Here is a 19,078-nt window from a genome sequence, read left to right on the forward strand (position 1 = left end):
AAAGGAGGTGATTTCTATTATTGAACCCAAGCTTCTGATTGGTAGCTGCCGTGTGACGTCGTAGGTGGGCGTGAGCGTTAGCAACATCAACAAAAGAGAGAACAAGAGAAAGGAGAAAGGAGAGAGAAGACGAGAAGCACTGAACGTTACAGCAGAAGAGAACAGATATGTGGATTTAACCTGCAATAACAGGTAGAGGAAACATTTATCATTACATTCTTTATATTTGCCTGTTCGCACAACACCTAACTTTAACTGGAGACAATAGAGAAGGAAAATAACCAAAGTGAACGGTCGACAACGGTATCTCCCTTTTAGCTTTAATCTTAATTAACAAAAGCTAATGGTTGTCCAGGATGAATGCTCTCTTTTTCTGATGCAAATGTTTTCTCACAATTTCACTAAAGTTACAAAATGTTTTAAATAAAATAATTTATTATAGATGGGGATATTACAGCGTCGTCAAATGTCTGATTTGTGTTAAGAAATGGTGGCATTCATAGCGACGGCTATAATTTCCCTCATATTGGTCTAAAGACGAGCAAGAATGAGTGTTATACATTAATGTAATGTGACGATCTCCTCCCCACAGCTGAAGATGTTTTTCAGCTCGTCTGTTGTTGTTGGTATCCCTAGAGCTGTAGTAGAGCAGTTTAACGCGATAATATCCACACAGAGAAACCCCACAAACATATATTCAGTGCATTAATGCGATGCGACGAGCTATTAAACATTATTTTTTTTAATTAATAGTGGGTTTAAACCGCGTATTTTGATACACCTTTAAGGTTTGTGGAATGAAAAAAGAGCAGCCCCTCCCCCGCTCCGACCAGAGAGGATTTAAAACGTCATCTAGCTGCTGTTAACGTTAGCATCCTCGGTTAGCATCAACTAACACGATAAAACGGAACATTTACAAGCCGAGGGGTCGCGTTTTGTGTGTTTTTTGGTTGTTCAGTAACAGAGAAAGCCTTGGAAAAGCGATTGTTTTTCGGTCAGAGGACAGGGAAGGCGTCTACCCGAGGAAACCCGACACCGGAGGAGCCCAGCTGGGGGAAGTGGGCTGGGCTCCGAGCTGTGACCCCTTGTTAGGACTGAGATCACGTAGGCCAGTGTACAGTATAGCAACAATACACCAAAGAGAATGATAATACTGTGATAACAGACAGAATAATTTAATTACTTAAATTACAAAAGTACACATGTAAGTTTCACTTTAAATATCACACAAATGTAGAAGATTGGCAGATTTGTCAGGAATACAGGGTGATGTTTGGAGCTGAACCTGGTTGCTTTTCCTGTTCTGCAGTGAAAATACTGTGGTGAAAACAAGAGGTCGCTTCCTCCTCCTGCCGGCAGAGACATGGACGCTTTCAAGCTGATGAAGGAGCTGAGGGTGAATTATGAGCAGGAGGCTCATTATCTCCCTAAGGAGATGGGGCTGAGCCTCATCGAATCCACAACGGAGGTGAGCATTTTAATAAAAAACGTCTCAGTAAGGGGGAAACATGTTGATTAATTGTAATGTCTGTAAAATGCCAAAAAAGAATAAATAATGACATCTCCAGTCTGACCTACTTTATAATACCACTAGGCTCTTCAGTACTTCTCTGCCAACATGTAAGTAGTCATCAGTGTGGCAGATGAACCGGTTTAATCATCAGCATATCTTTGTTTTCCAGAATGACAATCGGATCTCGGCCAAGTGCAGGAATGACAAAGTGGAGGATCTGTGGAGTCTCACCAGCTTCTTTGGCTACAGCACGCAGACCTTTGTCCTGGCTGTTAACCTGCTGGACAGATTCCTGGCCATGATACGGGTACGAGATGCTCCCACCTGATGGGAGCAGACACGGGACACCTTAGCTTCTGGTTTCCACAGGGCCCGGGGACATGTTGAAGCTGCTTATGTCATTTAAAGAAGCCTGAAAACTATCCAGTGTCCTTTTAGCTGCTGGTGTAGGATTCAATAAGTTACATAATGTTTACAGGAAATACATACAGGATTTATAAAAGACAGCATCTTTCATTGGTAATCACTTCCTACTTCCTTCAATTAGTCCATTACCAGTAAAGCCATTTTGTTACTGATAGTTGAGGTAGCTGGTTCAGCTCATGAATCTCATCCTTTTTTGACTCTATCGGCTGTCTTCAAACTGTTTCTTACTCGCGTGTTTTCCACCTCAGATCCAGCCGAAGCACCTGTCCTGCGTCAGCATCAGCTGCCTCCACATGTCGGCCAAAGTGACGGAGGAGGAGTGCGACCTGGCGCCCGCCGTCGAGCTCATCCGCATCGGACAGTGCCGGTTCACCGTGTCCGACCTCTGCCGCATGGAGAAGATCGTTGCCGAGAAGCTCAACTTCAAGTCCAAAGACATCACTGCCTTAACCTTTCTGCACTTGTACCACCAGATCGCACTTTCACACTCCGCAGACAGGTGAGGAGGCCACGTACGGGGGTTATGTGTCACTTCACATCCTGTTTCGTAATTAATTTCTATATCGTGTCGAGGCTTGAAACCTGGTACAGATACACAATCCATCAAAGTCAACATTTAGTGACCTTTCTCTTCTGCACCTCTGAACATGCCTGCTGCCCATGATGGGGGCACATTCTTAATCAATTTCACATCTCTGAATGTCAACATAAAGCAAGAGTTCAGATTGGTGTGTGAACACACAGATTTTTCCCGTGATTTGATTGGCGAAGCTTCTCCACACCACTGCATGTTTGTCACAACAGTTCCCCCTGTAGCAGGGCGGCAGGCAGCTATCAACGTCTGACTGAAGTGCACTGATAAGACTTGTTGTCAGCTGGCGTCGACGCCTCACACTAACATAACCCCGGAACAGTGTTTTCAACATGCTGCATGGTGGTTGCTCACGTACAGTTCAGATCAGGTTTAGTTTTTATGATGCTTTTGGTTTAAGCAGTCTGTTTATAGTCCGTCTTTTTCTATTGTGTTAAAAAGTGTTGATTCATGAGTTAATCATGTTTGGGAAACATCACTGAGCTGAAAACACACCTAACCTCTGCTGTCGGTGTTTGTTAACAGGAAGGAGACTCTGAGCCTGGAGAAGCTGGAGGCTCAACTCAAAGCCTGCCTGTGCCGGATCTCCTTCTCTAAAGCAAAGGTAGGAATTCAGGGTCATAGGTCAGACTATTACAGAGGATTACAGTAGCTCAGCAGTCTAGCCCAGAAATCATTTCTTTTTTAATGCTGTCGACATTAAACACAGACAATAAAACACACTCCTGTCTGTTCTCCTCTCCAGCCGTCCGTCCTGGCCTTGTCTCTCCTGAAGCAGGAGATCGAAGGCGTTCAGTCGGAGGACATGTTGGAAATCGCCTATCACATCCAGAGACACCTAAAGGTAAACACACTCTTACACAACAACCCCAGGCAGGAAAACTACCACCTGTGGTAACCTTATGGAGTGGAAAATCACAACAGCAACAGAAAAAAAGAGTTTGCTTTTCCACGACAGCAGCTCGGAGAGAATTCATTTTAGAGTGAATGACAGCCCGAAGCTTACATTTGATTTTACTGCTGGTATCGGCTCAAACAGAAGATCTTTATGAAGCTCCATAAACATCGACATGACTAACATCTTTATAATCCAGCCTGTGGGTTTATTTCTTATTACTTCATGGTCAGATTGCATTTTCTGGCTCAATCAGAAGTGAACACAACACAGAATTCCGTGAACATATATTGTGAATAGCGCTGGGGGGCGGGGCGTCTGTTTATTCTTGTCCCGGCTCTGGTCCATAACATTTTTTCTGTTGACATCTGTGGTTACGTGACCTGGTTTCTTGTGTTGTGACAGCTCGACTGTAAAATGCTCACAGACACAGTGGGATTTCTGACAAATGATGTACAGTATTTTCATTCTAAATAGTTTGTTGCTCCTACGTTGCGTCCACAGTGATATTTAAACTCAGTGCTCCCACTTACAAACTCTTTAAAGTTCAACTGTTACGTGACCAGCTGATCAGGTTTCAGAGCAAACCTTCAGGAGCCGTTTTAACCTGGTTTCGCTTAACCTCCTGACCTGGAAAAAGAAACCAGGTTACTGTTAACAGGAGCATACTGTTAAGTAATTAAGAGTATTTTAATCTACTGATGACGGGCGGACAGGGAAGATGGCCAAATGGCTAAACTGAATTGCCTTGTGGTTTCAGATTACGGACTGCGAGCTCCTGCTGTGGAGTGAGCGTGTAGCTCTCCGTCTGTCGGCATACGCCTCGCCCGAATGCAGCAAACCCAATCACAGGAAGCTGCAGTGGATCGTGTCACGGCGGACCGCCCAGAACCTGCACAGCTACCGAACCGTCCCCGAGCTGCCCACCATCCCAGAGGGCTGCTGGGACGAGAGCGAGAGGTCAGTCCCAAACACACCTGAGCAAGATACTAAAAGACGCAAATCGAAAGCAATGTTTACCATCACAAATAAAACATTTTCATTATTACGCTGACTCAACATACAATGTGACTAAACATGGCAATATTCTCTGAGCACCGATGAGCAGAAGTCCTCGTAAAATGATTCATCCTCAACGCAATAAACGTGTTGCTTATTTGAACTATGTTGGATTTGGTTTCACTCTGACGCAGACGTCGGGCTGATCATGAAATACACTACACTCCTGAGGACAATGGGGCATTTCTAATCAAAAGGAAGCAGATGCACATCAAATGTCTGTTTGCAAAACAAAACATGCAGACATAAGCAGAAGTCTTTTGGTGGTTCGTCTCAATGTTATTTGTTAGTTTTGACTGAAAACAGGCTACTAAGAGATGCTGGCAGACTAAATGGGACATTATTGTGTTAAGAGTTTGTGCATCACTTCCTCTGAGGAAACCAGCTTTGCAGCAACACACAAGTTTCTTATGTGTTGTAACAACACGTCACACAGACACACACCGGTTCCTCCGGCTGTCTGAGCCTGTCAGGGCCTCTCATATCTCCCAGCATTGCATGATGGGAGGTGTGGTCGTGTCCCACTGACACAGAGATTTCCATGACGTCACTTGAAACCCGAGGGCCTCAGCTTAATGTAACTTGGAATTGTATAACAAAGAAAGAGGAGGAACCGAAACATGGACTTTCCCCAGGGGACTCCTGCAGACAGGAGCAGCTCAGTCCAACCAAACCGCTGACTCTCAAATAGTCTTTAAGTTAAACTCCCAACCTCAACTTTCTGAATTAATACATCTAAAGTCCCAGTGTGCTCAGGAAGCACCATGATGCTTATTTTCACTATTAGTTCATCCATATTTGTTTACTTAAAATATTACCGTCAATTTAAATCATTGGATTTCTGGAAAGAAAAAAACCCAGAGTCAAACATTTAAATTCACTTTAAATTACTATGTTACAAACTAATTTGTGCTTTGACTGAACAAACTTTTGGCTCGATGAATGAATGATTGTCTACTATTTGACTGTTGTTTGAAAAAAAAAAAGAGTAATTAAAACAAAAGTGAAGAATCAATGAGATGGATCCAAGTATCCATGAAGCTTGAAGTGTGTTGAAACAGCAGGAAAATAATTAAAATAACCGTGTGTACTGACATTCGTCCCTCCGTGTCTCTGCAGCGAGGACTCATCCGAGGACATGATGAGTTCAGGTGAAGAGTCTCTCAGCAGTTCTCTGGGCAGCGACGCCGAAGGGCCCTACTTCCCTCAGCACCTCCGCCGCCAAAAACACCGCCAACACCTCCACGCCTGACGCCTCGTCCCCCCTACGCCTTTAACTTCCTCGGCCCGAAGTCTTTAATTTATTGTTTAAGAAGCTCTGGTGCTGGTGGAGAATCGCACAACAACTGGCAGCTGAGCAGTCCTGACTCTTCCTGGTAGACTTTAGTTTGTAGATGTGGTGGTGCATGTTGAGATGTCACATTCCAGGATGCAAGACATTCAGGATAAACGATCGATGTTAGATGAGCGTGTGGTCGACGCAGACTGGTCTCTTACGGTGCTGAGCTAGCAGACATTTCAACCTCAGACGTCACTTCAGACCAGAAACGGTTCACGTCATCCACAAGAAAATGATTTGCCAAAACGTGGTTTATTTAATAGATTATTTAGATTATTAATAGATTATTATTATTTTTTCTGAAACTGTTGTTAATCCAAGACTGGAGTTTTCTGGACGAACAGAAGCTGAGAGCAGAAGGCGGTTGAGATAAAACGCTGAAGTCTCGATCACCGAACGGTTTATATTTTTTGAATTACAGGGTTTAAAAGGAAATGTTGTCACTTCCTCAGATGTCATGTGATCTCCCGTTAGCGAACACGTCTGATCTCATCTTCTGTTTAATTTGCACAGTTTTCTTTGTTAATTTGAAGTGTTAAATGAGCTGGAGGCTTGAATTTGTGTTGCCCGGCGCTTGTGTTCAACGCCCGTGTTCGGTCAGGGTGACGTGCCTTGCTCGAAGGCAGCGGGGGAGAGATCGTTCCGGTTCAAACCCCTGCCGACACCCCGGGGTGTTCAGATGAAAACCCTTAACTAGTGCGTGTTTGTGGATGTGAACACATATGAGCCTGGTGGAAATGTAGTGATACTTTTAGGATGTAGCTTGAAAACGTTTGGTGTTTTGAAAATGTTCAGAGTGAACGATGTGTGGAATGAAGTAATGTTGATTGTGTGAAAAAAAGTCTAAAAAAATTTCAAAAATGTTAATACAAAAACATGTAAAACTGTAAATGATGTACAAAAAAAAAATGTTAATAGTTCTTTGTAGATATTAAGTTATTTATTCTCTTTTTGTCACCTGTACTGAAAAAAAGTCTAAAATCTTATAAAAAATATTATTTTTTAATCTGTTGTTGGTGTTTTTCTTCCATCATGTCTGAAAAGAAAAAAACAGCTGCTTGGATCATTTTCTACCACAAACTAACAAACTGAACCAGATGTTGCAACAGAATTTAAATCCAGCAGCAGATATTTGTCAGTATGACGGTCGTCTTTAGGGGGAAAACTAAAACGTTTTCTACATTAATTATGATTAATTATCCCAATTTTGATTACAAATTCACACCCCCTATTTATGAATTAGTCTAACTTTGTTCCTCTGACACCCTTTGCATCCATGTTTACGGACTGTAAAGCGTCACGGGGTCCTGTAGTTTTTCAGTGTGACGCCCGTCTTTGAGTAGTTTTATTTAAGTCACTTCTGTTTTTCAGGCAAAGCTGATAAAGAATATGATCATAGTGAGCTAGGTGGACTTTCAATTAGCCAAGTAAAATAAATGCCAAAGAAAAATGTCCAACGACATCCAGATTTCACAAAACACAGTTGTGCAAATCAGCAAGTCCCAGAATGTAGATATTCCTAAAAATATTTTATTTTAGTACTTTGAAGTAAAAAACAAACAAAAGCACTATGAATGGCGTCATGAGCGCCTCATGAGGAGCTGACGGCTCATTTGACATTCCTCACATGACATCACATGCACGGTGACCTCAGCAAACAATAGAAGGATAAGAAATTCCACTCGGTCCTACCAAACCAGTCCGCCTCGCCCTCCTTCAGTCTGCAGAACCTCAGCGTGGTTTTCCTCCCTCATTAGATCCAGTTTGTATGTTCATTCCCAAAAGGACCATTTTAAATCCATTTACAAATCCTGAGGCAGCTGAAGAAGCAAATATTCCTTTGACTTTGAGTCTGGTCGGCCCGGCCCCTTTGGTTCGGTTTTGTTATTACGGACACAACAGGTATTCCCAGCGATGCACTCCCCTCCGTATGACGGACACACCAACCAGCCAATCAAAATCCCATGCGGGACTTCTTCTTCTTTGGTTGTGACCCCTGTGACAGCCCCAGTCGACCCTGTGAACTCTGGGAGAAGGGCTGCGACGGGGAGAAGCCTGACCAGACGGAGGTGTCCTGGGACGGATCCATCCCGAGGCTCCTCCGGGAGCCGCCGCGCTGCAAGGACGACCGGGCCACGGATGGAGGTGGGTGGAGGCCGGCGCTCACCTCTTCCAGGAAATAACTGTCATGCTGCGAGGGTTCATCCTAGAAACAAACAGAAGTTGATGAGAGTATGACGGCAAATGACAATTCTGTTCTTCAGAGAGACGTCTATTGTTGGTGGAAACTAAAACAAAATTAGACTTTCTTGACATGTAAAGTTATATTTTAAATGGACAAACGTGTGTGTAGTTCATGGTACAAAAAAAGGAAAGAAACCAACATGTCTCCTGTGTCTGTGGTCCCCTAGAGGTCTAGGATAGTAGCTCACATTAGTCCAGAGACCAGACCAGACTATGTGGAGGAACCAGAGACTGTCTGTGGTCCCCTAGAGGTCTAGATAGTAGCTCACATTAGTCCAGAGACCAGACCAGACTATGTGGAGGAACCAGAGACTGTCTGTGGTCCCCTAGAGGTCTAGATAGTAGCTCACATTAGTCCAGAGACCAGACCAGACTATCTGGAGGAACCAGAGACTGTCTGTGGTCCCCTAGAGGTCTAGATAGTAGCTCACATTAGTCCAGAGACCAGACCAGACTATCTGGAGGAACCAGAGACTGTCTGTGGTCCCCTAGAGGTCTAGATAGTAGCTCACATTAGTCCAGAGACCAGACCAGACTATCTGGAGGAACCAGAGACTGTCTGTGGTCCCCTAGAGGTCTAGGATAGTAGCTCACATTAGTCCAGAGACCAGACCAGACTATGTGGAGGAACCAGAGACTGTCTGTGGTCCCCTAGAGGTCTAGATAGTAGCTCACATTAGTCCAGAGACCAGACCAGACTATGTGGAGGAACCAGAGACTGTCTGTGGTCCCCTAGAGGTCTAGATAGTAGCTCACATTAGTCCAGAGACCAGACCAGACTATCTGGAGGAACCAGAGACTGTCTGTGGTCCCCTAGAGGTCTAGATAGTAGCTCACATTAGTCCAGAGACCAGACCAGACTATCTGGAGGAACCAGAGACTGTCTGTGGTCCCCTAGAGGTCTAGATAGTAGCTCACATTAGTCCAGAGACCAGACCAGACTATCTGGAGGAACCAGAGACTGTCTGTGGTCCAAACAACAAAGTTGCTTCCGTATGTATTCCTAGATGACCTTATTTGGAGTGTTGATGGAGCAGCTACATTGATAGCCTAGCACCCATCAACCAGACTCCATTCAGAAAACTAGCTTTTTAAAAGTAGTTAGCTTGTCCTCTTGCAGACAGACCTGACACAGACTTATTCAGCATTGTGTATTTATTTCAGGAGCCGTTTTATCTTTTTATTGCTATTAAATCACAGCTAAATAGTTTATTTTGGGTTCATGCTGCTCCATGAATATATAACTGTATAGACCTCAAATAACCTCTCTGTGTTTTGAAGCCACTAACTAATAATATGAAGTCACACTCGTGCCTTATGAGGTTGTAATGTTCACTTCATACCAGAAATATGTTGAGGTCATTAACGTTGGTTGGGTAAAACACCAAGAAGGTTTTTCATAGTTTACAGACATCTCAGACGTCAAGAAGAAGCTGTGGTGCCGACTGCAAGGAACAATTAACTTCTGTCTCACGATCAACAAATATAGACTGATATTTAAGCTGCTTCCACAACAAAACCTGCAACAAGCAGAGCTGAGATCAACACAGCTGCACAGCTCTAACCTGGGCATGAACATACCTTTGGAACAGGAACATGAACTGCTGGTTGGTCTACATTACTTCAACATGTTACCAGACTTTAGTGTTTAATGGTTTAAAGTCTAGTCTATTTAACAATAGATGCTCCCCAACACATTTTATTTCTTTGTACTTTTATATTAAAAGTCAATGTTTTTTTCTCCCTGGAAAACAAAATATGATGCATTCTTACATCAGCTAAAACCAACCAATCATATCACGAAATCCATCAATGAATCTGCAACCACGAGTCCTGGGTGGTGAGCTCATCTTTCCAATCATCAGATCAAATTCCTCCTCCTTCCTGCACATCATGTTTCACCATGAGATCACGGCCAGATAGTAAAAAAATGCTGGTTCAGCTCAACTTTCAGGGCGTTAACAGTCCCTTCCAATTAGCATGTGATAACTGTGAGCAGGCTGGCTATTGTGATTAGACCTGTAAAGGTCTGTTATAGTGACAAAATGCAATCGCATAAGCAATTCACAGGCTAAACAGACAATTCTTCACTAATGCTGACTGCTGTCTGCAGAGACGGAGACCTTGGTTTATATGAGGTCACCTGGCTCCAGATCAGCCCAATAGCAAAATGAGATTGCAATAACCAGGCTTCAACCAGTAGAGGGCAGACAATCACACAATCTAAAGAATTAAAATACTTAAATGTCAAGATTTGGACATGAATGTTGAATGTTTTCAGGTGAAGTTTAGTAACTCTAACTCAAACACGGACAACACCTTCTCACCTGTGGTGCAAACAGGGATCTGAGGAAGTCCTCTTCTGGACGCTTGCTTCTCTGCCTGGCTGGTGTGGTAACAGGGTTCGGTGTCTGGGACAGGGCAAGCTGATGGTCACCTCGTCGGTTTTGAACACTTTGAGGTGTGGTGGTCGTCGTCGTGGGAACCGGACTGTCGCTTTGCATGACGGAGGGTGTTGTGGCTCTTGGCGTCCCGCTCTCCAAGAAGCCCTCCAACTCGGACAGCTTACCTTCGGTGTCCGACAGCGCCCCCTGGCTCGCTGCGGAGGACCAGCCCATTGAATCAGAGAAATCGTCCAGCCTCGACTGGTAGCTGACAGTCGACGTGAAGCTCCCGCTCAGTTCCAGGCGTCGACCGGTGGCTCTCTTTGCCTCCTTCTCCCTCCTCCTCTTCCTCCTCAGAGCCTCCACTTTCTTCTCCCTGTTCAGCCCCAGCTGGTCGTCCCACCAGGCCCGCCACGCCTCCTCCCCCTGCCAGGAAAGGGTCAGGCGTTGGCTGATCTGGTCATTCCAGACTTCTGTATCCACCGTGTTGGGCACCATTATCACATCTGACACGCTGATGGCGGCATTGACGGCGCTGTGAACCAGCAGTGAGCGTTTGGACATGCAAGCTCTCAGATCCCGCCTCAGGCTCCGAACACGCTTCTCTGCTTTCGAGTCTTTTGCTCCATCGTCTGGTTGGGGGAGGATCTCTTCAGTTTTGATTGTGAGGTGCTGCTGGCGATGTGGACACCGCTTCTTTTTACGATTCTTTTGCATTAATTTCTGGAGCCAATATTTCCATGTGACAAGAGCGGCGTCGCTGAGTTTCACTGCCGTCTGACACTCGACCGGAGCGACGCCACCCAACCTGCTGGAGACGCCGACAGGTTCCTCCGTCCTATCAGCGTCATCTTTACCAACCTTTCCATCAACTTTCACAACTACGTCCGAAACACTCGCTCGATCCAGCTCTGGATCATCGTTGACAATGACCTGCAGCCCCAACTGCTTCAGGTTTCGACCTCTCCAACCGAGGTCCAAATCCTCAGAGGAAGAGTCCGCGTCCTGCACTCGTTGCCTCTCTGGCGTTTCAGCCACAAACCGCTGCTCGGTCAGACCCTGAGTTGGTCCGATGACGCCCTCATCGCTGGACGTGTCCGATATAATCAGCTGAGAATAAGGTTGAAGCTGTTTGGCTGTGTTTCTCCCTGCAGTTGTGGCTTCTTTTGGAGCCGGTTGTGGCAGCAGCTCGTCCTCTGCTGCTGGAGGTCCAGTGGGGTCAGGTTGCTCAGGCTCCAGGATCTGGTAGAAAATATCTCCCGCCTCCGTCAGCTGTAGGATACAGATACACTCCTCGTCAGCTGCCTCTCCTTCTCCTCTCTTCTGGATACAAGTCAGACCTGATAGCAAAGAAAAAAAATGCTATTCATGCATTTTAAGGTACAAACAAATCTGTTGTCTCTTGTAACAAGCTAGTCACCAGTTTGTTGACAGTAGTTAGGACAGAACTCAAACCTGGCAACCCCACTACGTCGACGGTATTTGAGTGTGGCACAAATAGCTTTGTTGATGATAGCACTTTGACATATGAGTAACAAAAAAGCAGGAACATTAGAACATGGTCATTTCAAAATCAAAGAATCTGCATATATTTATTTATTAGAGAACTCACATAAATGTGTCTTCAAACCAAATGCAAAGTGATCTTTCGCTATTATATGCTATTGCATATAAGAGGTGAAATTTGTGTGACGAAATGTTGTCTCCTGTGTCTGTGGTTCCTCAGACCTCTACGATAGGAGCTCACATGAGTCCAGAGACCAGACCAGACTATGGGGAGGAACCAGTATTTATGCCTAAATGACGTTATTTTAGGTGTTGATGGAGCAGCTACGATGTTAGCATAGCCTAGCATCCATCAATCCAGACTCCATTGAGAAAACAAGCAGTTTGCTCGTCGTCTTGCAGACAGACCCAACAAAGCATGACTTCAGACTTCTTACTGATCATCAAGTAAACACAAATGATCCTGCGTTCAAACTCGCCCGAGTAAGGTAGGGCGATAATCCGCTTTGCGTTTGGTGTGAACACGCAGGAATGTAGCACTATCCGAGCCTGAGACATATTTTTAATTCATGAACAGTTATCTAAGTGGCCGAGAAACCAGTGTTTGCAGTTGCGTCTCTCTCCCTTCACTTCCCCGTCGTTTCTCTTCTCTGTTGCTACGATGTGGAAAATTGAATTAGGATGGAAAGTTCTACGTACGACCATGAAAAGCAAACAGGATAAGGAACCGTGTCGCTCCACTGATCTCTGCTCTTCTATACACTAAACAACGCTGTCCTTATTCTGAGACAGCTGAGCATTAGTAACACGGACCTCTGTTGCTTTTACTCCATTTCCACATCAAGCTTAAATGGAGAGGAACCGCAAAAAAAGATCACTGGACCACCGGTCGACTATGGACAAGACTTGACCAATCAGATTCGACTATATGAATTCTTAGTTCACAACAGAGAACAGCAGAAAAACATCTGTTTAAAGCTCTCACATGACTTGTGCTGTATAATCCAGGACTCATTAATCCAGTCCAAGGCTCACAAACAGGCATACGTGTCGGCCGGTGCATGAGCCTTTAAATATTAAAAGTTTGAGCAAGTTAAGCATGCATTCATGTAATCTTAGATTTGCCTTCGTGTATTTACATTATTGTTACTAGTTTAACTTTTTCAAAAAATCGTGACCTCAATAATCAGAATCGAATCACCAGACACACAAAAATCCCCACTCCTTATTAATAATATACAAATGTTCATTTTGTATATTTTGTTCCTTCAAGGGTCATGTTGTTTCTGTTTAAAAAAGTAATTAATACATAGTTATCTTTTAAACATCTGCATCAGCCTCAGAAACACTTTCCAACAGTTCTTACATGCATGCAAACACACCTGCAGCAGGCGAGGACAGCCTGCTGGTTGCGAGCTGCAGGCGGTGAGGGATCTGGACAGGAAGGTGTTTCAGACTGTCTCTGGGTCTGAGCAGCGCCCGAGGAGGACCTCGTGTGTTACAGGCCTCGGCTCGGCCGCCTAAAACACACACACAGAGGGATTTCCATACAGACGTTGAGTACGAAACCTTTGAGAGGACTAAGACACTGAAAAGTTTTAATACTAAGTTGTAGAAAAGTCGACTGACCCGAGTACTGCAGCAGTGTGATTTCCTGAGAGTTCTGGGAGCCCAGCACGACCTTAGTGGTCCTCGCCTCATCTACTGCAGAACCAGAGGAGGCAGAACCACAAACCGCCTGACAAAACATGGGAGGGGACTTCATCATGTGATCCCACTTGAGCATGGGCACGCAGGGCAAACGCTCGTCCATGATGTAGGCCGAGTACTGACGGAGAGACAGAGAGAGGAATTAAAAAGGTGCAAGATATGAGATTGGGAGGTTGTGACTGCGCTGTAACCGCCGTATGAGAGCAGAGCAGCGGCCGTTTGCTTGCCAGTGGGGGGCGCTCACATGCACTAAAAGTACGTCGGGCTGACTCGGCTGTAACGAAGCAAGGAAAGCTCGGATAATACATGTTTTTTTATGGGCTGTAAGCATGTTTTTCTCTGTTGTACAGTTGAGCATTTTACCATGGAGCTCTGTGGGGACTTTATATATATATATATATATATATATATTATATAGTTTATATGGATGTACCTGAGTGGTGACGAGGTGCTGGAAGGGGTGGACGTCTCCCAGATACCTGCACAGGATGACTCTCTCCCCACTGCGACACTCCGGCGTGTTGCTGATACGAAACAGAGTGTGATTCGAGGCAGAGCTCTCCTGGAGGGACAGAGGGAAGGATGGGTCATGAGACATGGAGAGGAAGGAGGGAAACGAGAAGGTGGAGGAAGTGAGAGAATGTGGGAGCAGAGGGAGGAAAACATGAAGGAAAGAGGCAGCGAGGAGAAGAAAGTGAGGAAGAAAAGGAAGAGAATTTACATTCAATCTAACATTTAGTCGTCACCTAGAAGAGAAAGATGCAAATCATGTGGTTCATCTGACCTCTTCCAGTTAAACCGAGCTAGGGATGCCCATTTAGTTTTTTTATAGCCGACGGGGAAAGACACCAAAACATGGTCACATGACTCCTCAAAGTTAAACTTAAAGATGGCCGCCATGTTGTTAATTTACTGTCGTTCTTTTGGTAAAAACGGGTCGACACTTGACTCGAAACTGAAGAGAAAAAGAGACGACCACTGTCTCACCCTGATGTCTGTGAGCTCCACACCGGTCCTGTCTGCGTACACCATCACCCTCGGGTGGGCGGAAAACTCGCACCATCGCCATGACGACTTGGCGTTGAAGTACAGATTGTCATCTTCCTCGCGGAACTTCTGCATCCTGATGGAACGGAGAGTCGTTTTCATTTAAATGGGACTTGAAACAGAACACATCGGAGACTCCTGAAACGCCTCCCTCTCACCCTTTGCCGACGGTCCACAGGTTCGCCGCTCCGCTCTCACTCGCCACCAGGACTTCACCTAAAACATGAGGACTGACGACACGCAGCAGAAAAGCCGTGACATTAACGGTTTCTCTCGTCGGACACTTTGCAGAACGTCCTGACCCTCTGTGGGGGGAATTGAACTCCCAGCCTGGTCGGCGTCAACGCCTCGCTCCGCCCAGATGGTTGCTCACCTGACGCTGACGCAGGTCGCGACCTCTCTGGTGTTGACAACTTGCAACAGATGCGGTTCGTTTCTTTCACTGAACCTCCAAACTCCACACAGGTGATCCGACCGCACTGCGACACAACCTGCAAACAACAAACAGGTTTGTGTGCACAGCCGGTAACGTGGCGCCCCGATGACATCAGAATACGACCTTGTTCTTACAGTCGTTGAACAGGGACGAGGAGCTGATCTGTCTGACGGGGCCTTTCAGCTTGAAGCTGAACGGCTTACTGCTGCTGGCGTCCACACAGTTACAGCCCCCTCTGTGGTGCTGCAGCTCCACGCGGTGGAAGTCTGAGGTACTGCGTTAAGAACCAGAGGTGACAGAAAGCTGGAGAAATACCACGCTGTTTCACATCTACCTCAACCATTATTGTTCAAAATATATTTTCCAATTCATATCTATCTTGAAAGATCTGACAGAAGAAATGAAGACAAAACAACCTACTGGATTTGAAATATTTGGTCTAAACTCCAGGATTTGATTTGATGTGCAGGATACTGAGGCAGTCCAGCCCTTGGTCTCCCGGGTAGAGGAGGCAGCCACGCTGAGAGTCGCTCCTGCTGTCTGAGAAGGGGACGAAGGCCAGAGCGCCCCCCGTGGCTCCTTCAGAGAACTGCATGCGGTCTCTCTGCTCCGTCAGCTCCTCGTACAGCAGAGAACCCAGGAGCTCGGGAGGGACGGTGGGCACCACGTCTGCCAGCAGGCCGCTGTATACGTTCAGCACCCTGGAGGGTTGTGACAGCGGGCACCTGGACAGAAAACACACAATGAAATAAAACACCCGTCAGATCACCGGAGACATTCACTGAGCAGTCAGGTCCACTCACATTTTAAACTTCAACATGTCGAGGGCGCTTTGCACATTGTAGACTGAATCCTTCTGATATCCCTGCATGGAAATTAAAAACACATCACACACACTCTGATTACAACGAACGCCATATGCTGCTGCGTCAGTATGGTTTATTTCTACATGTATACTGAAATAATTATCAATGACTGCTTGGTAAATAATGACAGGTGGAGAAGCTATTAACCATTGTTTTGATAATTAACTTTAATTGAAAATGAAAGATAAATATCGCAGTTACAGAGCGAACAAGACGGATACCAACAAGAAGAACAAAGGGCTGACAAGCATCTTTTCATATTTCAGTTTCATAGATCATAGAGCGACCAGAGGCCAAAGTGAGGTCTGATTTCTTTTGTCCAAGAGGTATTCAAACAAATACATGAATAAACAAAAAACCAACAGTCATAGAAAGTCTATTCCTGTGAATCTCACCGCTGTCGATGCTTGTTTGAAGTTTTCACTCAGAATATCAGCCATGCACCCGAAGGCGTCCTGGCAGTGGTCCAAGAAGAAGTTCTGCATCTAAAAACAAATCCCGTTCAGAAACCTCAAAACACAAATTCTTAAGCGGCGCGGCAGTGAGATCCAAAAACACAATGAATACAAGTATACAAATCAACAGCATCAAACCTACAATAACCCTTTAATGCATTAATAATACTATATTACTGTTGTGTATATTAAGTGTTAAAGATGCACCGATACCACGTCTTTCAGACCGAGTACAAGTACTTCGATTTCAGTACTTGCCAATACCGAGTTCCAATATGAGTACTTCATAATACCATTACAGTTCTAACAATGCCTTTAATTTAACATGTTTTATTGCCATCAGATAATCCCTTTCTGACTGAAACAAGTTAAAAATACAACTAGAAATAATCAATTCTATGAGGCATCGCGCTGCTTTGTTGAATGATTCTGCATCGAGGATTTTTTTTGTGGCAATCTTTCCACATTTTAAGTAATGTAGCACATCAACTGTATCATACAATTAGGAAACGGTTTGAAAGATTTGAGGGAAAATTTCTAATTATATTGATTTGGTATCGATGCATCCCTACTAAAGATCTGAGGTATGAAGCAATGTACACAAAAAGATACACAGTTCACATCTCTTTAATCGGAGAGGTTTGTTATGCATTGAACATTGAACTGTTTCACTCACATGTTTTGTGAAGTCCAGCGGATCTGGAGGCGTCAAATGCCAAGGGAACGCTGGAAATAAAAGAGTTGTTTTACATAAAACTGCATCAGAATTCTGCATTCTCTCACCGTTTCATTTAACCCTCTGATATGTCTGCAGTTATACGGATATTAACTTTAGTCTCAGACCTGCATCAGCGCACCAGAGCTGCTGTCTGAGACCTGAGTGACCTCCAGGAGGGTAAAAACCGGCTGTCAGGGACTCACATTTTTTCGGAGACAGGAGAGGAACTGGTACCGGCTCAGTGTGACGCCACGTCTCCCCTCTGACCCGATGTCTTGATGTGAACGTCCAGGTGGAGAGAGGGCCGGAGCTGCCCTGAAACCACACACACCACCAAACAATGAGACATCCTCACAGTCCAGACGACACCTTCGAACTTCAGATCCCAAAAGATTACATTCAAAAGAGAGACATAAAACTCAATGTCGATCATGCTGTTGTTTTGAAATAAAATAAACTCTCAACTGTATTATGTATTGGTTATATATCAGTAATTTGTCCTGGTCTGCGATTGTCAGGGTGCTTCAAAACGTCCTGTTGACCCTTAAATGCCTCCTGTTTATAAATCACATGACTTAAACAACAACACAATCTGTCTTTAAGATGTTTCTAGCAGAAATGAGCTGCCAGAAGCTTCAACATGTGACCAATGACAATGTTCTTGTCCTCTAGCAATGTACTTGGTTCCACAGGATTCACTATATTTGGGTTATTTAAGCCGTTTTCCCTTCTTTAAAATGTGGATATACATGTCCTTACTGCTACCATCTATGATAACATCTTCATCTTGGTCACGGTCAATAAAGAAATATTTTATTGATGACTGAAATAAATATTACAGCTGATAATGAATACACTATATTGCCAAAAGTATTCACTCACCCATCCAAATAATTGAAAACGTGCATATTAATTAATAATAAATATATTAGTGATGACTGAAAAAAAGTGAATTCGGTAACTATTGCAATAAATAATAAATATATTAATGATGACCGGAATAAAGTGCATTTGGTAAATAATTCAGCTAATATACGTTTTGGAAAAATACCTTTACAAGTAGTCAGTTTACATGTAGAGGTCATAATTGAAGCTGGCTTCGGTACAAGTGTCGTCCATATAGTTGAGAGCAACAGTTATACATGTATTACCACGAGTCAGTAGCAATGAGCTGACAGCTGACGCACCTGAGGGAGGACTCGGTCGTAGCTGCCCCAGGTCCCAGCTCCGTGTTTCAGGACCGAGTCCGGCGGTCCGCAGTTGTAAAACGACGGATACAGCTGCTGTGGGAACTGGTAATCCATATTATATGTCATTAACGAATTAAGATAGCTGAGCGGGTTTTAAACGACGCACGTCACGTTGTTTGTTCAGCCTCTCTCTCCCTCTGTGTCTGGGAACAAGTCTGCACATGTTGTTCTCCGGCTCAGCTAACGCTAGTTCCGCCGTCTCTGCTGTTAGCTAGCACGAATAAAGACGTTTCTCCTCTTCTCGTCATCGTGACAGGCGTTCAGCACCTCAGAATACACGTTGTTCACCTCGAACCAAACGGAGTAATCCGAAAAGACAACAGGATGTGGAAGAATTGTCCAAAATCCTTAGTGTATCGCCCAACACGTGCCGCAGACTCGCGGCCAGAAAACGAAAGTCAAGCTCGGCGTGGCGGCAGCCGGAAACAAAACAGTAAGACTTCCGGTTGGTCTATTTTTACCACTAAATTGGCAAGGATATAAAAGAGCACAAACAACAAAATAAAGATGTAAGGTGTCTTGACATGTTAGATATTGTTCTTTCCAAAAACAAAGGAAAGAACAAATAAATTGTATGTCTCAGTATGTCTATCAAATCGACTTGAAAAACCTACTCATGTTGGGCTTTTATTTTTAAG

General features: G+C 44.6%; 2 protein-coding genes across 2 annotated transcripts; one reads left to right on the forward strand and one right to left on the reverse strand.

The window, feature by feature from the left end:
- Positions 1-57: 57 nt before the first annotated feature.
- ccng2 (cyclin G2) lies at positions 58-6,830 on the forward strand. The gene is made up of 8 exons (XM_084035210.1): positions 58-192; positions 1,310-1,468; positions 1,683-1,820; positions 2,188-2,438; positions 3,057-3,135; positions 3,277-3,375; positions 4,187-4,386; positions 5,605-6,830. Exons 2-8 carry the CDS (start codon positions 1,364-1,366, stop codon positions 5,735-5,737), a joined length of 1,005 nt encoding a protein of 334 aa, XP_083891336.1. The 5' UTR covers positions 58-192; positions 1,310-1,363; the 3' UTR covers positions 5,738-6,830.
- taf1c (TATA-box binding protein associated factor, RNA polymerase I subunit C) lies at positions 6,673-18,842 on the reverse strand. Its single transcript, XM_084035209.1, has 15 exons — positions 18,378-18,842; positions 17,394-17,505; positions 17,149-17,198; positions 16,413-16,502; positions 15,955-16,016; positions 15,626-15,876; positions 15,286-15,417; positions 15,089-15,206; positions 14,874-14,945; positions 14,656-14,791; positions 14,102-14,230; positions 13,588-13,786; positions 13,341-13,478; positions 10,396-11,792; positions 6,673-8,030 (listed from the first exon to the last, which is right to left on the reverse strand). Exons 1-15 carry the CDS (start codon positions 18,504-18,506, stop codon positions 7,779-7,781), a joined length of 3,267 nt encoding a protein of 1,088 aa, XP_083891335.1. The 5' UTR covers positions 18,507-18,842; the 3' UTR covers positions 6,673-7,778.
- Between the last annotated feature and the right edge of the window lie 236 nt (positions 18,843-19,078).

The sequence above is a fragment of the Eutrigla gurnardus genome (assembly GCF_963514095.1).
Source record: "Eutrigla gurnardus genome assembly, chromosome: 19".
In the NCBI taxonomy this organism is placed as follows: Eukaryota; Metazoa; Chordata; class Actinopteri; order Perciformes; family Triglidae; genus Eutrigla; species Eutrigla gurnardus.

Excerpts from the sequence above, each read along its gene's own strand:
- ccng2 (XM_084035210.1), top strand. The coding sequence starts at position 1,364 with ATGGACGCTTTCAAGCTGATGAAGGAGCTGAGGGTGAATTATGAGCAG. Across the intron at positions 1,821-2,187 it reads GATTCCTGGCCATGATACGG|ATCCAGCCGAAGCACCTGTC; the intron begins GTACGAGATGCT and ends TTTCCACCTCAG. Across the intron at positions 2,439-3,056 it reads CTTTCACACTCCGCAGACAG|GAAGGAGACTCTGAGCCTGG; the intron begins GTGAGGAGGCCA and ends GTTTGTTAACAG.
- taf1c (XM_084035209.1), bottom strand. The coding sequence starts at position 18,506 with ATGACATATAATATGGATTACCAGTTCCCACAGCAGCTGTATCCGTCG. Across the intron at positions 15,418-15,625 it reads CCAAGGGCTGGACTGCCTCA|ACTTCCACCGCGTGGAGCTG; the intron begins GTATCCTGCACA and ends GCAGTACCTCAG. Across the intron at positions 15,207-15,285 it reads CTCGTCCCTGTTCAACGACT|GTTGTGTCGCAGTGCGGTCG; the intron begins GTAAGAACAAGG and ends TGTTGTTTGCAG.